The 16,324-nt window shown below is 49.8% G+C and overlaps 1 protein-coding gene across 1 annotated transcript in view; it reads left to right on the plus strand.

Annotated features, from left to right (window-relative positions):
* HTR5A (5-hydroxytryptamine receptor 5A) overlaps positions 1-9,106 on the plus strand; it is a 9,999-nt gene extending 893 nt beyond the window's left edge. The window contains exons 2-3 of the mRNA XM_006143806.1: positions 46-207; positions 7,387-9,106. Of these exons, the coding sequence (XP_006143868.1) occupies positions 46-207; positions 7,387-7,719 (495 nt within the window). The 3' untranslated portion in view covers positions 7,720-9,106. The remainder of the gene's footprint in view (positions 1-45; positions 208-7,386) is intronic.
* Positions 9,107-16,324: the final 7,218 nt, after the last annotated feature.

The following is a 16,324-nucleotide window of genomic DNA, read 5'->3' on the forward strand; positions in this document are numbered from 1 at the left end:
TTCGGCTGGGGAGAGACGTACTCGGAGGGCGGTGGGGAGTGCCAGGTGAGCCGGGAGCCCTCCTACGCCGTGTTCTCCACCGTGGGCGCGTTCTACCTGCCACTGGGTGTGGTGCTCTTCGTGTACTGGAAGGTCTACAAGGCCGCCAAGCTGCGTGTGGGCCCCAGGAAGGCCAACAGCGTCTCCCCCGCGTCCGAGGTGGCCGAGGTGGGTGTGCAGAACTTCACGTGCATCTGCATCGCTGCCCCGTCCCACGCTGGTAGAAGTGTGGTGGGGGGTCCTGGGAAGGAGAAAGCAAGCTCGGGAGACTGACCTTGCCAAGTTCAGCAGCTCAGAGCTGGTCAAGTGTGGCCTTGGAGGGATTACTTCATATAAAGAAGGGCCTGCCTGGCTCCTAGAGGCCATGCTCTGTGGGGCTCTTTGGGACATCTGCAGAGACGGTGTCCGGGCACCCACATTGCTACACTCTTTAGACACACGCCCCCTGCACCCAGGGGAAGGGGCTCGGAGGAGCAGGTGGCAGCAGGCTGGCACCATGCCACACTGGGGCAGGGTAATGCCTCTCCCAGTCCACATTCTCCCTGGAAAACCATAACCAGTGGTTTTCGCAAAACATGGTGTCTCCTAGTTGCTGACTGTCGCTCTGCTGCACGGCCCCTTCCTGGTGTAAAGGTGGCGATGTTGAGGCGTCCCACTGCCTCTGCTGGTGTCCGCTTCCATTTCCTCCTGGGGCACCTCTGGGCCCCCCGCCCCAGCCCTGTCAGGCTGCGCGTGCAGCTGCTTCACTTGTCTGCCTCCCCAAACGTGATAGAGCCACGTAGGCAATCCCCACCTTGCCAAGAGTGGCTTTAGCATACAGCAACCACGCAGCAACAGCCAGGGCCCGTCCTCACCTTCTTCCAACGCACTCCTTCCTGCTCCGGTGAGTGAATAATCCGACCCTGCGGCTCGCCATTCGGCAGCTCCGGGAGCACCGAGGCCACTGCACGCGGAGGCCGCCCCTCCCGCACACATGCTCCCGGAACACTGCCTCGGCCCTCAGTCACAAATGTAAGCCAGAGCGGAAACCCACGCAGCCCCACGTCCTGCGGTGGCCCTGGACAGCGAAGTCAGGCGAAGGAGGAGTATGGAGCACCCGTGTGGGTGTGGACAGGAGGTAGGCGAGTGACACAGATGGCCTCCTTGTCCATGGCCTCCCCGAGACGGGGAGGGCGATGTCACCATGAGCTCTGCCAGGTGCTGTGTTTTCTAGAGCCACGAGCCAGGCAGGCAGGCTGAGGGGCCAGAGAGGTGGCTCAGAGAATAGGGGACATCGTTCCAGAAGAAAGACAGAGGGGCCGGGTCTGCCCGTCTTTTCATTTCCAACAGTGTTTCTCAGCCAAGGGTGGTGTCACCCCTTGGGAGCGCTGGAGTGCCTGGTGATAGTTCTGATTCCCGAGACTTGGGGACAGGGTGCAGATGGCGTCCTGAGCATAGGGGCTGGGGATGCTGACTGCACAGTGCACAGGACACCCCTAAAGACCTGTTCAGACCACAATGACAGTAGGGCCACACTGGAGAAACTGACCTATTACATTTCTAAAACGGACCAGGGGTCTGATGGGTGGGATCGCTGGGGCTCCAGAAAACCACCTGAACTCCAGGCCGGGCACTGGGCCATCCTCATGGGCATCCCCTCCTGGCAGAATGCTTGTCCCGGCAGACACAGTTTACAGTCCATGAAACACAGCTTTAGCAGGAGGGCTCATGTACGGTTCTGCCCCAGGCTCGCTGGGAGGGGATGAGGGGCTCTCTCATTTCCCTGCTTTGGCGACTGCAGAAGTAGTGGCCTCTCGCTTTCAGTCTCTCTAGCTCTCTGCCACATCACTCGCACACTCGACTCCCGGTTTTACAAAGCTTCTACACGAAGCATTGCCCTGGGCATAGTGTGGGGCTTCCCGTCGTAATGTTGGAGGGCTCATTACAAGCCAGACCCCTGATTTCCATGTTAGTGGGTGCTGGTGCCTCTAAATACGTTCTGCCCCGGCTAGCCATGCTGCCTAGGCAACACAACGCTTCGCCCCTGCCTCTTTTTCCGCCGATTTTTAAGTTTAGGCTGCAACCTTGCCCTGTGTCAGTCACTGAGATGGGAACTCGCAACACAGGATGGAGACGCACTGCCTTGTCAAGGGACGGAACAACCGGAAGACATGAACTGCAAAGCCGGCCGGCAGATGCCGCCCAGAGAGAGCTGAGCTGGTCGGGGCACTCCCCCGGAGCAGAGCGGGAGGCGGTCTTCAAGGACACTCTGGGAGGCCTGGGGTGGGGTTGGAGGGTGCTCCATGTGAGCGGAGCAGCCACGGTTGGCGGGGTGTTATCCAGTGGTGTTTACCTGAGCGAGTTCATTCCTCGTGGCCCGAGTCTCAGAAGCAAGGGGCTGACCCTGGCTTGTAAAGGTGTCTGTATTCAGATGAATCACCCTTGATTGGCAGAATGGGCTTAAAACTGGCTGTGGGCCACAGAGTACCGTGTCGCCCTCAGTGGGGATATTTAATTCCTGGACCCCAATGCTCTTGTCCTCATTTAACCAACTAGTGCTTCAGGAGAGACACCAGGGATGACGCAGGCCTGTCCCTGTGGATGTTCCTAGGAGAGGAAGCTCCACCCGAGGAGATCTCTGTGAGGGCTCACATTGTCGACGTACTGTATCCACTTGTTAAATCGGCCGTTGGGACAGAGCTGAGCAGACCCAGCACTCGGGACAGCAGCGTGGACAACCAGAGACCCACGGGTACCCGGAGAACTGTGAGGAGCCACTGGACCATACCCCAAGGAGGACCCAAGCTTCCCAGCTCTCGTCCAGAAAGCAAGTCTGCCAGATCCTGGTGTCTTTCCCAGTTGGCTAGGAGGCCTTTTACTCTATCTTAAATACGGGAAGTTTTACCTCCGTGTTAATCCAACTACCACAGGGAGTGTTAGCTATGGGCTAGGATCCTTTGTGGTTGGCTGAAGGAAAATTGTCAGCTATTCTGTTAACCACGGCTATGTAGGCTAGGGGATTTAAAAGGGTTGTTGTGGCCAAGAGGTTAGGCTGCATAATCCATGTCAGCCAGTAGACGCTTAAAAATCAAATCTAGTTGTCTAACTCCTGATGGGTTATGTTCCCTCCGTACTCTTGAAAGGTGGATGACGGCTTTGGAGAGTTGCACGTTGGAATTGCCCTGTGGAACACTTGGCTCTGGTTCTGGGTTGACATGGAGAAGATCAATTTCAATTTCGGATCAAGAACCCAGTGTCCACAGAGATGCGACCCACGCTACTGTAGGCCCACTGTCCATGACTACTGTCGAGATGGTCACTACTCCAGTGGTCACCTGCTTGTCCCAAGGTTCTGGGTTAGCAGTCAGTGTCCACGTCTGTCCTCTGGAGAGTCTCTGGAGGACCTTCGTGTCAAGTCGTCAAGTCATTTGAATTTGTTGTTCTTTTTTTGGTTGTTTTTGTAAAGACAGGGTTTCACTTCAACTTAATCCTGAATTTATGAGCCTTCTGCCTCAGCTTCCCAAGGGCCTGGGATCTGCTGCTCATTTTAAAAGGGTACCTGGCCACCAGCAGATGGCGTAACAGTTATGTCACTGGACTCCCAAGCAGTTGACTGCAGGTTAAGTTCCGGACCTGGCATTTTAAAATTCACGCCGGGTGCGTGTGTATGCATGGCCAAGATCCCGAGAGGAGACTGGAGGAGAAGGGATTGTGGCATGGCCATCCCCCCCCGGGGGGGGGGGGTGATTACTCGCTTTCTGTCTCTCTGTCTCTCTGGAGAGTACACATACCCTACAGCAAAAATCTCCCTTAAAATAAAAAATGCACCTGAAGATGTGTCTGTAACATTCTAACAGGTTAAATGAGGGAATTATTCTGAAGGTCTGCTAGTTACTAGTTTTTATGCCCTCTCCCTTATTTTAGCAATTTGACATGACCTGGGAAGGGGCCACAGTTACATGGTTGAACAACTTGGCTTCTGGTAAGACATTAGATTTTTAAAAATTTTACTTGCTATAGGGGCACGTGTACTCGCTAGAGAGAGACAGAGAAAGAAGGGGAGGAGTGAGAAAGCCTCCCTCAGGGGGATGACCACACTGCAATCCCTTCTCCTCCATTCTGATTGTGGGATTTGGGCACACCTGCACATGGGCCCCCTTCTATCTTTTATGTAGTACCTATCAACAAACAATTTTAGTTGGCCTTTGGTCCTAGAAAATAGAAGTTCTCTCTAGGCCAAGGACAGTAGTTACAAAAACAAATCCTGAGGGTCCCCTCCTTGGTGAAGGGCAACGTAGGTGCTGGGTTACAAGTGCGCCAGCAGCGGGTGGTGCCAGGAGGAGACAGTGACCTGGGTCATTACGAATCAGCCAGGAGGGACACAGTGGCAGTTTCGGTCAACAGTAGGGATTTACTCCTTGCGATAAGAGATTTCAAGACCTGACGTAAGGTGTTCTGAGCTACGTGCCTAGTTTAATCGCCGCCTGTAAGCTCTCGGAGGCAAGGAGGCAATGCCTTGCTTACCAAGTGATGCGACCGGCTTCCGTGGCTCCCAGGTGGGGTCCTGGGGACGGGCGTGCTGCGCCACTCACCTGCAGCACACTCCCGCAGTTTGGTATTTGCGTGATGGGAAAGGCTCTCCGTAACCACGGGGTGGCCAGTCTGCACTCCACACGTTCCGCTCCGCCGACTGTCTGTCTGTCTGTGGAGGCTCTTGGCAAGAGGGACTCGAGAGCCATCGCTGTTTCTTTAGTGACTTCCTGAGCCGTCCACAGAGGGGGTGTCCTTGTGTCTAGGTCGGCTGTCGGGCCTTTCTCTCCGGAAGCAGATCCTCCCTGTTCGATGTGTAGGCGTGCCGCGGAGGTGAGAGACGCACTCGTCTCCTAAGGACCCTGAAACGTTGGTTACGAGCTGGAGTACAGGACAGTGAGAGGCTCTTGTTACTTAGATGGTTCTAGTAAATAAAGGTGGCTTTCCTTCAAGCCTTTAAAAAATGTACTATATAACAGGGCCAGTAGGTGGTGCAGTGGTCAAGGTGCTGGACTCCCACATAACCATGCCTGTGGTTCAAGTCCTGGACCTGGCAGCTTGCTTTCTCACTTTCTCTCTCTCATCAAATTAAAAAAGGATAATAATCATGAATAAGAGAAATTACTTTTTAAAATTTACTATATAGTTACAAATTTGTCTTTCATGTTCTCCTTACTTCATCTGATACAACCAATCATTTTTTAAAAGAATAATTTCTCTGTTGTAAATTTTTAAAATTTTTTTCAAGTTCCGGGGCTGTGTGGAGATAACCAGCCCACACTGAATATTCTCTAACCTGGCAATTTGTTTCAGTGATTTTTCTTATTACGTTTCCTAATTCTACTCTGAGCCCGTTTACAGGAAGCGAGACAAACGGGTGCATAGCAGAGTACTGCTCGGACCTTTCTAAAGTGTATTTTTTATGCTTGTTTAGTTTACAGTTTTGAACCCTTATTTAATGTTTCCTTAAAAGAAAGACTTCAGAAATAGCCTTCTATAATGTATTTTCTATTTTTACATTTAAGTTTTCTCAGCTAGGTTACATAACTCTTCTCTTTTCCACCCTTCTGCTCTTAAGCATTTTCTCCATCTGTGGAGATTTCGATGAACTTAACGAGTCAGTACAGATCTATAGCCCAGGACAATGAAAATTATACTTGATATTCTAACAAAATTCTACATTCTATAATGCTTTTTTTCTCCTTTCCTAGGAGTTTAAACAAAGTTTATTAAATTTTTCTTTTAAAGTTGTTATGAGAGGGTACATGCTCTCACGAGAGAGAAAAGGGAGAGGGTGCCCCGATAGGGTGTGGCCATTCTGCAGTGCCTTCTCCACTTCACCGTCACGTCAGGGTTTGGAGCAAACACACAACCCGGTGTGTTTTTCAAGCTGCTGGGACTGGGATTTGAACCGTATTCAGTCATGTGGGATCCAGTTCCCATAAATACTAGGCCACAGGTAAGCCCTTACCAAACTTCTTAGTTAAAGGCCCTAATTTACCTGTATATCAGAGTTTAAATTTAAATTCTATAACTCTGACTATCTGACAACATTTCAATATAATTTCATTTTTCCTAAGAAAACTCTAAAGACAGGTAGTCCTTTTAGTGGGTAAGAAAAAGCCGAATAGAAATATGAAAATAGATGCAAAAAAGGTGCATTCTGTGCATTTACAAAGTCGTTGAGACTATTTCAGTGAGAATTTTGCTGGGAGGCCTCAGCATAGCCCTACAAAGCTGACTGCTAACTGATGTTTGCCTTCTAATTTTGGGGGGCTTCTTTTAAACATGTTCATTGATTTTAACAGTTAGAAGCTCCTCATTGGGTTTAAAAAGTTATTTTGGCATATCCGAAAAGTGCCAGAGTTAAGATGGCAAGGTTGGAGCTGGCAGGCGGTGTGGTGGCTAAGGCACTGGCCTCCCACATGGTCAGCTAAGGTTTGAGTCCCAGACCTGGCAGCTTGCCTTCTCTCTCTCTCCCTCTGATCAAGTTGAATAATAGCAATAATAATAATAATAATAAGTGGGTTAGATTAAGCAGACAGACCTGACCTGGCCCACGACTACAAGCCACGTGTGGCTTGAGAATACCGCATTGTCCTGCAAGGCAAGTGGAAGTCACAGTGCTGGCTTTGGGGGGGCATCCAAGCGGCGCAGTCCCACCGGCCAGAGCGCGGCGGGTGGACACGCAGACTGTCCCACACTGCATCGGATCAGTTAATTTACTAACCTAGTCGATCCATTCGTTGCAGGTCACCATATTTACACTCCTCAACAGACCCTCGTCCCCATTCTCCTAAGAGCCCAAGCAGCAGAGTGAAGGAGCCCTTGTCTTCCCAGGAGAGGGGAGGTGAGAGTGGGGAGCCCGATTCCGCAGCACTTGGGAATACCAAGTGGAGAGAGGTGGAGAGTTTGGAGTCTCTGTTTTCCATAAATCGGGGCGGGGGGTACACACAAACTCCATCCAGAGAAAGCAGGCAGGCGCTGGAAAGAGGACTGTTCCCAGGAGGACAGGTTAGGGAGCCACGGTAGGAATCTCTCACCAGAAGGAAAGCTCCAGAACACTCTAACAGTGTAGAGGGCACTTGCAAACCCTGGAAAGTCTGAAAGTTGCTAGAAAACCTGGGGCGGGGCTTGACGGGCGTAGCAGGCCTTGTTACTCGGGCTTTGCCGCAGGGTGCTTCCGGGCCCACAGCGTCCGGGCCCAGCCTGGCCCACGCCTGGCCCTCGGCGTCCGCTGGGCCCACCCCTAGCCCTCGGCGTCCGGGCCCAGCCTGGCCCACGCCTGGCAGGTGTGCAGCGGCGGCTCCCCCTAAAGCCTCTGCTTGTCTCGCGCAGGTGAAGGACGCAGCACAGCAGCCCCAGACCGTGTTCACCGTCCGCCACGCCACCGTCACGTTCCAGACTGAAGGGGACACGTGGCGGGAGCAGAGGGAGCAGCGGGCTGCCCTCATGGTGGGCATCCTCATCGGGGTGTTCGTGCTCTGCTGGATCCCCTTCTTCGTCACCGAGCTCATCGGCCCGCTCTGCTCCTGTGACGTCCCTGCCGTCTGGAAAAGCATCTTCCTCTGGCTCGGCTACTCCAATTCCTTTTTCAACCCCCTGATCTACACGGCTTTCAACAAGAACTACAACAGCGCCTTCAGGAACTTCTTTTCCAGGCAGCACTGAGCAGGGGCGGAGCCATCATGCCATGGATGTCGGCTCAGTGTGTGCCACATCGCAGCCGCCAGCCGCAAGCTACTTCGAGGGCTCTTTCCTGGGTCTCCTCGGAACGAAAGCAGCCTCAGGCGGCACTCGCGGCAGGAGCAGGCAGTTTCGGTGACCTCGCCTCTTGGGCTTACCTAAAGGCCTGACTGTACCAACAGCCACGGACTTGGTCAACGGAGCACCCTTTCTCGCCTGGGGAGACCAGCTTGGCTGCTGTCATTGTCCTAGGGAAGTCAAGCCAGGCAGATGAGAGGGACAGAAAAGAATCCGGGGACATCTGGGGGCGGAGACCATACTTCTTGCTTTCTGTATAGTCCCCATTTCAGATACCCCGTTCTGTGGTCCTAGCAAAGCGCACCTAATCTTTAGAGGCTAGATCCCAGTAGTTGACCACAATCTTGTCCCCAACCTATATAGCCCCACCTATGAGACCAGTGAATATCGGCTGTAAGGGTTCCCTGTGGCAACTCCACACACACACACACAAACACACACACGCACTCACACATTCACACACTCACACACACACTCACACACACACACACGCAGCCATAGGAGGGGCGACTGCACCAGGCGGCTGGTCTAGCCCAAATGCAGCCCACCCATGTGGAACAGCACTCCGAGTCCAATCAGAAGCTACCCTAACATTTTGGAGCACCTGTTCACAAACGACAGCACACCTGCCGTTTCAGAAGCCCAGTTATACTCCTGGGTGCCTGTTCAGAAGCTCTGCTCACAGTCCTGTGTCTTTGGCTCATGAGATTAGAGTGAAATAACCAGCACGAAGTTGCCAGCTTCTTAAATCCAGCTTACGACCCGTCCCTGGGAGGCAGCTCACCGTGCACGAGCTCTCAGGGTTTGGTACCACCGGGCGAGCTGCTGCCTGCTGTGGTGTATGAATGCTGCAAGGAGGCCCAGACTGTAGGTCGCCAGAGAAGCCGAACGGTCGTGAGCCGTGGTCTCAGTCCTCTGCACAGGAAGTGGACATGACACGGGGCACAGAAGCACAGAGAGCCCAGCTGTTATACCAAACTGCAGAAAGGTCTCATAATTCATTTGCCCAAGGCCTGCTGTGCCTGACATTCCGAATGCCTACATCAAAAACATGTATTACAGTAACCCCTAAGTTATGATACACACGATGCTGTGGGTCATAAGGTATTTCAGTTTGGACTTCCAAAGTAGGGAATTTGTAACAATTGCTTGAGGGTTAGTCTTGCATTTGCAGTAACGATTGCTTTCTTTTCTTCTTCTTCTGCTTCTGCTGCTGCTTCTTCTTCTTCTTCTTCTTCTTCTTCTTCTTCTTCTTCTTCTTCTTCTTCTTTTAATTTACAAAGAATGTGAGAGGGTCAGAAAACATGGGCTACTGAAGCCACAACTGCTAGTGCACAGGAAGTGGACATGACACGGGGCACAGAAGCACAGAGAGCCCAGCTGTTATACCAAACTGCAGAAAGGTCTCATAATTCATTTGCCCAAGGCCTGCTGTGCCTGACATTCCGAATGCCTACATCAAAAACATGTATTACAGTAACCCCTAAGTTATGATACACACGATGCTGTGGGTCATAAGGTATTTCAGTTTGGACTTCCAAAGTAGGGAATTTGTAACAATTGCTTGAGGGTTAGTCTTGCATTTGCAGTAACGATTGCTTTCTTTTCTTCTTCTTCTGCTTCTGCTGCTGCTTCTTCTTCTTCTTCTTCTTCTTCTTCTTCTTCTTCTTTTAATTTACAAAGAATGTGAGAGGGTCAGAAAACATGGGCTACTGAAGCCACAACTGCTAGGCTAAATGCAGATCTCATCTCTGCACCGGAGCAGAGTCGCTGATGAATTTACCGGAAACATTCTGGGTACCTCAGTTGCAGGGCTAAGCCCAGGTGTCTGAGAGGGTGGGCTGAGCACTGACTCCGGTCTCCTTCCCTGCTCTCACTGGAAATCACAGAGACCTTCAAGAAGGTCAAGAAGTGCCTGGACACCCTCCCAGAGCAGCCACAGCGGGGCAGGGTGGCTGCAAACACAGAGACCCCGAGCTCTGACACCACAACCTGACGGTCACTGAAGTCTGTTCCAGCTGAAAGTCCATGTGAGGTTCCCATTCTCTCCCACACTGCAGTGTCTGTCTTATCGAGTTAAACCAAACAGAACAAAACAAGAAACAACTTTATTTCCTCCAAACTTTTCAGAAAACAGGAAGCCTTAGGATGACGGCCGTGTTCGTCTGGTGCGTCTGTGCACCCTAGCTGCAGAAGGATGTTGCTACAGTGTTAGTTCAGACCCTGCTGAGGGTATCGGTGATATTTCCACAAGACGAGTAAGTGCTGCTACCGTTACCTCCCAGTATGAGCTCGGCGCCTGACAGACCTCACTTCAGTTACACATTACATGCAACACGCTACACGCATGCGACACACTATACATGTGCAACGTGTCATACACATGAAACACTCTGCGTGCAACATGCCGCACATGTGAAACACGTTATACACGTGCAACACACTATACGTGTAATGCGTTATGCACACACAACATGCTATGCATGTGCAACATGCTATCCACGCAACACAGAAAGCAAGAAACACTATGAGAAGGAATGAACGATCTATTACTAGTTAATTACTAGCTTCCATTTCAATATCAAAAGTTATTTATCTCCCCAAGTAAAAAATATCACAACGTGTAGACATTGACTGATCTGGGGTCTCTGGTGTGCAATTTGAAAAATGGAGAAACACTTCCGTTTACTCCTACCTGATAGTAAACAGGTTTACCCCTTTCCGCTTCCTCCTTCAGACGCTAAGGCAACCACCCATACGGGGAGGTCATGTTTGCACCCAAAGCGCGGGATCTTAAGGAATTTTCTCTAAGACTTGGGAGCACACCTGCTAGTGAGAGATTACGACATGGCTTGCAGATTCTAACAAACAGCCTTGCTCAGAGGACGGCAGGACTAACAAACTCCTAATTAACCAGAGACTTCAGCACACTGAATCTTTGTTTGGAAAATGATAGGTTTACTGTTTTTGAGCTAATAACGACTGCACTTGGGTCTTTAAAATGATAAAAGCTGACTTTAAAAATGTAATAAACGAAGCTTGATCTTGGACACTCAACACCGACTTGAAACCTGAGTTCTGCAATGATCGTTAGAACTGCTCTGAGACGGGACGGGATCAAACTTGGCCCGAATGCAGCCTCTGCCCTGAACTTTCCCTAAGGTACACACCCAATTATGGGCTCAGTGTTGTGTCCCCTGCCAGCCCCCAGGGGGCCGATATTCAGAGGTGGGGCTTTCGGGAGGTAACCAGGGTTAAATAGCTCATAAAAAGCTTGCCCTCTTTGGATGTGTGCAAAGAAAAGCAGAGCAAGAAGGTGGCCATCTACAAGCCAGGAAGAGAGCCCTCACCAGAGACGGAATCGGCTGGCACCTTATCTTGGACTCCTCTCCTCCGGAATGGTGAGGAAATAGCTTCCTCTTATCTAAGTCCGCCCGTTGGTGGCATTTGTTAAGCAGCCCACGCTGACTAATACACCCAGGTTTGCTTGCTTAAAATGCAAATTCTGGTACTACTGGCATAGTTTAAAAAATAATATATTTATGTGTCTTTTCCTAATCATTTCCAGACATACAGGCTTATCCCTGCTCGCCAGAGGTAGCCATCTGTCAGGGCTGGAAGTTCGGACTCAAGAGGTCTGCACCAGGGTCCTTAGTAAAGTCCCAAGAGGCAAGACAAGGCCAGCCCAGCTCAGAGGCAGTGGAGAAAGCAAGACCAGCATTCTGGGGCCACGACAGCAGTGAGTGTGGAAGCACTTCCTCAGCCACCCTCTCCAGGGAGGCCAACTCAAGGAAGAGAAGCAGTTAAAATGAAGCATTTATCTGAGGAGGGACTCATTCATAAGATTATTTAAGCCTTGGGGCCATTTCCCACCAACCCTTGCAACACCTTGACCCCCAGCTGTTCCTGTCCACCCTCCTTCTAAACCTGAATGATCTAGGCTGTGCTGCTGAGCAAGTACCCAGTCTCGCTGCCTATACACCTCAGTTTCCCCATACCTTTCAAGAATTTGTACAGTGAACAAGCTCAGAACAAAACTGAACTTTGAATGGTCTTTCCCTCTTTATCATTTTAATTTGCTATATGCATATGCACTCACCAGAAAGAGACAAGAGAGAGCGAAAGCAAGCCACCAGGTCCAGGACTTGAACTGTGGTTGGCCATGTGGGAGTTCAGCACCTCAACTACTGAGCCACCTGCTGGTCCTGAAGGTTTTTCTTCATCTAAATCAGGGATTGGCATTTTTTTCCTGCAAAAGGCCAGAGAGTGAATTTTTTTGCTTTTAATTTGCCAGAAGGTGTATGCAATCACCAGAGAGAGACAGAAAAAGGAGAGAGAGATCACCCCCGGTAGGGCGTGGCCCCTCGCACCATGACTCCTCCAATTTCCTTAGGTGACTCCATTTGTACTTTGCTGGATCCTCTTTGCTAGTGTTCTCTCGCACCGATTTTCCCCTGTCACTTTCATTTCCTCTCCTAGTGTGTGATTTCTCACGCTCCTTCTGTCTGCTCCTTATTGCGCTTTGGTTACATCTCTACTCTGTTACTTAATTCTGTAACAGAGCCTTCATGTTTTTGTTGATTATCTTTTGCTTTGTTTCTATTTTGAGTTGTGTGAGTTCCCACCTCTTGCCTTAATGTCGCTTTATTTCTATTCTAAGTTTCTGAGTTTGAGTTTTTGATTCATAGAATCACAGCTACTGTACATTGGGTTGTTGGTTTCCCTCGGCATTGGATGTTTTACACAAGAAAAGTATCTGAATAGAAAACCCAACTGAGAATGTAAGTTGGCAACTCAAAAAAAATCACATATGACCAATAATGGTATAAATGTTACTATAAATCATGAAAAATATATTATTAAAAATATTTAATTTTGAGATGAACAGATGGCATAGTGGTTACATTGCTGGACTCCCACGTGGCCAGCTGTGGTTTGAGTCCTGGACCCAGTGGCTTGGCACTCACACTGGATGCACATGTGCATGCCCCAGATCCTGAGAAGATGGGACTGTGACATGGCCATCTCCCCAAGGGGTGATTTCTTGCTGTCTCTGTCTCTCTGGTGAGTGCATGCACCCTATACCAAAAATCTCTCTCAAGAAAAATAATATTGAATTTCTAAAAATTTGCTATAGGGTATGTGTGCTCACCAGAGAGAGACAGAGAGCAAGAGAAGGCCAGAGAGAGGGAAGGTGAGAAAACACCCCCAGGGAGATGGCCAGGCTGCACCTCCCTTCTCCTACATTCTCCTGTTGGGATTTTGGGCACGCACACATACACACACCTGGCATAGTTTTCAAGCCACGGGGGTCTAGGACTTCTATTTTAAACAGATAAAATCAAGCTCCTGAAATGTAAAAACAAGCTCAGATTTGTCTCTATTAGAAACCCCGCATCAGAAGGTGCATGACCTGTGGACTCTGCAAGCCAGAGTACAGTTCTGTTTTCAAGGACTTACAGGGGAGCAAAGCCTTCAGGAGAGCGCTGGTGACCCCACAGCCTGGAGTTGCTGTGAAGTGTGGGACTGAGGGTGGTGCAGCTCCTGGAGGGCAGCCCCTGGACAGAGGCCACCTCGTACTACCTGCCTGTGCAGCTCCTGGAGGGCAGCCCCTGGACAGAGGCCACCTCGTGCTACCTGCCTGTGCAGCTCCTGGAGGGCAGCCCCTGGACACAGACCGTCTCGTGCTACCTGCCTGTGCTGCTGAGAGCTCTACACCCAACCCCTGACCCCACTAGGTAGTCTCCAGCTTCCGGAAAACTCCATGTGTATCTTAGCATCACATCCCAATCCAGTGTGCATGGCTAGACTCTGTTAAGTCCCCAACTCACCAGCTCCCATCACAGAGGTTCTCGGAGCTACTTGCAGGGTGATTCTGTGACTAATGTCTCCATTGTCCCCTTGGGCAGGTGGATAGATCAGGGCAAGACCATCCGTGCTTATTGCTCCTGCCTTTCTTCCATGAAAGTCATCAACTCCAGGTGGAGACCTCACCACCTGCTTCAGGGAGACGAGATAGGACCAGAAGGGAGGACCTGTGGACGCAGGCATTCTGCCGCAGGTGGGTGTGCGTGGAGGGGAGGAAAGGGAGTAGTCACGAGACGCTGCAGGACAGGAGTGCTCACCCAGCACTTTTTTAATAATAAAAATGGGCAGGAGGAGCTTTAATATTGGCCAGTGGAGAATTAGATGCCACAGAGCTCCAAAAGCAGGACTTACAGTATGATACTGCTCTCACCTCTTTATGCGCATTTGTGAGCTTGGGTTCATCCAGCCCAGGAGAGTACAGGGCAGGCAGGATTGTAGCTCACCTCTGCGGTAAGATTACAGGCAACTAGGGAACCAGCAGTTAGCGTAATGGCTATGTCGCTGGACTCCCTCCTAGTCGACCGCGGTTTGTGTCCTGGACCCGGTGGCTTAAAACTCATGCTGGGCGTGTGTGCGTGCGTGCCCAAGATCCCGAGAGGAGAATGGAGGAGAAGGGATTGCAGCGTGACCATCCCCCCTGGGGGGTGATTTCTTGCTTTCTGTCTCTCTGTCTCTGTCTGTCCAGCGAGTGCACGCGCCCTATAGCAAAAACCTCTCCAAAAAAAAAGATTACAAGAGACTTTATTTTTTCCACTTTTGCACATTTTCTGACACTCCTCCAAGGGGTACAGTTCGTCATCAGAAACCAAACTGTTGGGGGGCCCCGCGGCCAGGGGGCTCACGCCCCCTGCGCAGCGGCGCGCCAGAACAGCCGGCCCCGCTCCGGTAGGGGCCCCGCGGCCTGGGGCTCACACCCCCTGCGCAGCCAGGGGGCTTACCCCTGCCCAGCATCCCTGGCCTCTCAGGCCCTGGATGGCCCGGAGGCGGTAAACAAGGTTGAAGAGCTTGCAACTTGAGAAGATGATGGTTACCAGCCCTGCATTACCTCAGGGGAAAACAAGAACTACTTTGCCATTCTTAAGGAAGCCAGATACCCAAGGACAACTCACACTGCAGATCCCCACAACACCATTCCTGGTAACTACAAGATGACTGCTGTGCTGCATCAGCTGATAATCATCCCTGCGTACCAGAACTGCTTTCCTGAAACTGCATTCCTTGGAGACTCACCTACACTTGTGGATCTGCCGGAGACCCTTCCTTATCCAACCCTGAGTGGAGTTTATGCTCCCTATTATATATGTGCATAAGCAAGAAAGTAGAAGTGGAATATTATTGATGATAACATGCTTGATTGGGTCACTGTGCAGTTTATTCTAGATGGGAGATTACATTTAGTACGCTGTGATGATGCTCAGGGAATGAATGTTAGGGAAAAAAAAAAAGAACGAAAACAAAAAACAAACAAAAAAAAACGGTTAAACTATTCGTACCATTTAAAAAAAAAAATTGGATATTTGATGGCTGCAGTGAGCGGTATGGGCCCAGTTGGGTTCTACTTTATAGTATGCTCTTTTTACCCAATGGGGTTTAGGCCTAAAGTCAGACTTGAGTTCATGTAGAGGCATGTGTCAGCTGTGATAACTATTGGAGAGACTTAGACTAATTAAGATCACTGACAGATCATTTGGGGAGGGGTGAGGCACGGAGGGCAATCGGGGATGACAGGGACAATGTGGGAGGAGGATGGGTCATAACAGATGGAGGGGGTTGGGGAATCTAGGATGGTAAAATAAAAGGCAAGGTATGCAGGACACAAGAATTGGGAAATTATTTGCTGAGAACATATATGTTGACGTGCTTGATTGAGTCAATGCACAGTGTATTTTGGATGGAAAATTCATTTGTGTGTTGTGATGGGAAAAAAAATTATAATAAAAAATAAACTATAAAAAAAAAAGAAAAGAGGATAGAGAAAGATAGCAAGTGAACAATAGAGAGGATGTTAGTGAGAAACAGATATGGTTTATTATCTGTTGATGATGACATGTATAGTATTCTCAACTGGACTGGTCTGGGAAGTATTTCATGATGGGTGAAGTCTTTTAACAAGCAAAATGAGAAATAGTGACTGACTGTTTTTAAAAAAATTATAATAATAATAATTATTGGGAAATGCATGGAAAAGACATTGAATGATAAAGCGGGGAGATTGATGTCTCTGTATTGACCGACATGCATGGCATTCCCTTTTGAAAAAACAATGGAAGTCAATGTAAAGTTATATGTAATCCAATGTAATATAAAGAAGATTATGATGATAATATAAATTAAAAAATAAAAAAAAAAGAAATCAAACTGTTTATCGTTTTGAAAGCCATGTGAACTAAAGACAAAGCTACCTTGCATGAGGCCAGAAGCGTCTTTGTGTTTTCCAAATAGACCAACTTCGAAGCTGCATTTGGCCCCATGCTGACAAAAGAAGCCAAACATCCCTTTTAGAAGCCTGGCTAGAAAAGCGACACTTCTTTGCTGACAATCGTCCCCTGCAATTGATCAAAGCAATACAGGCTGGTTGTAGAAAATTCCAGCAAAGTGTGCTTATTATCTTTCACAGGGTGGTTCAAACGCACCATGTGGCTCC

Source organism: Tupaia chinensis, unplaced genomic scaffold (assembly GCF_000334495.1).
Source record: "Tupaia chinensis unplaced genomic scaffold, TupChi_1.0 Scaffold000110_1, whole genome shotgun sequence".
NCBI classification, from domain to species: domain Eukaryota; kingdom Metazoa; phylum Chordata; class Mammalia; order Scandentia; family Tupaiidae; genus Tupaia; species Tupaia belangeri.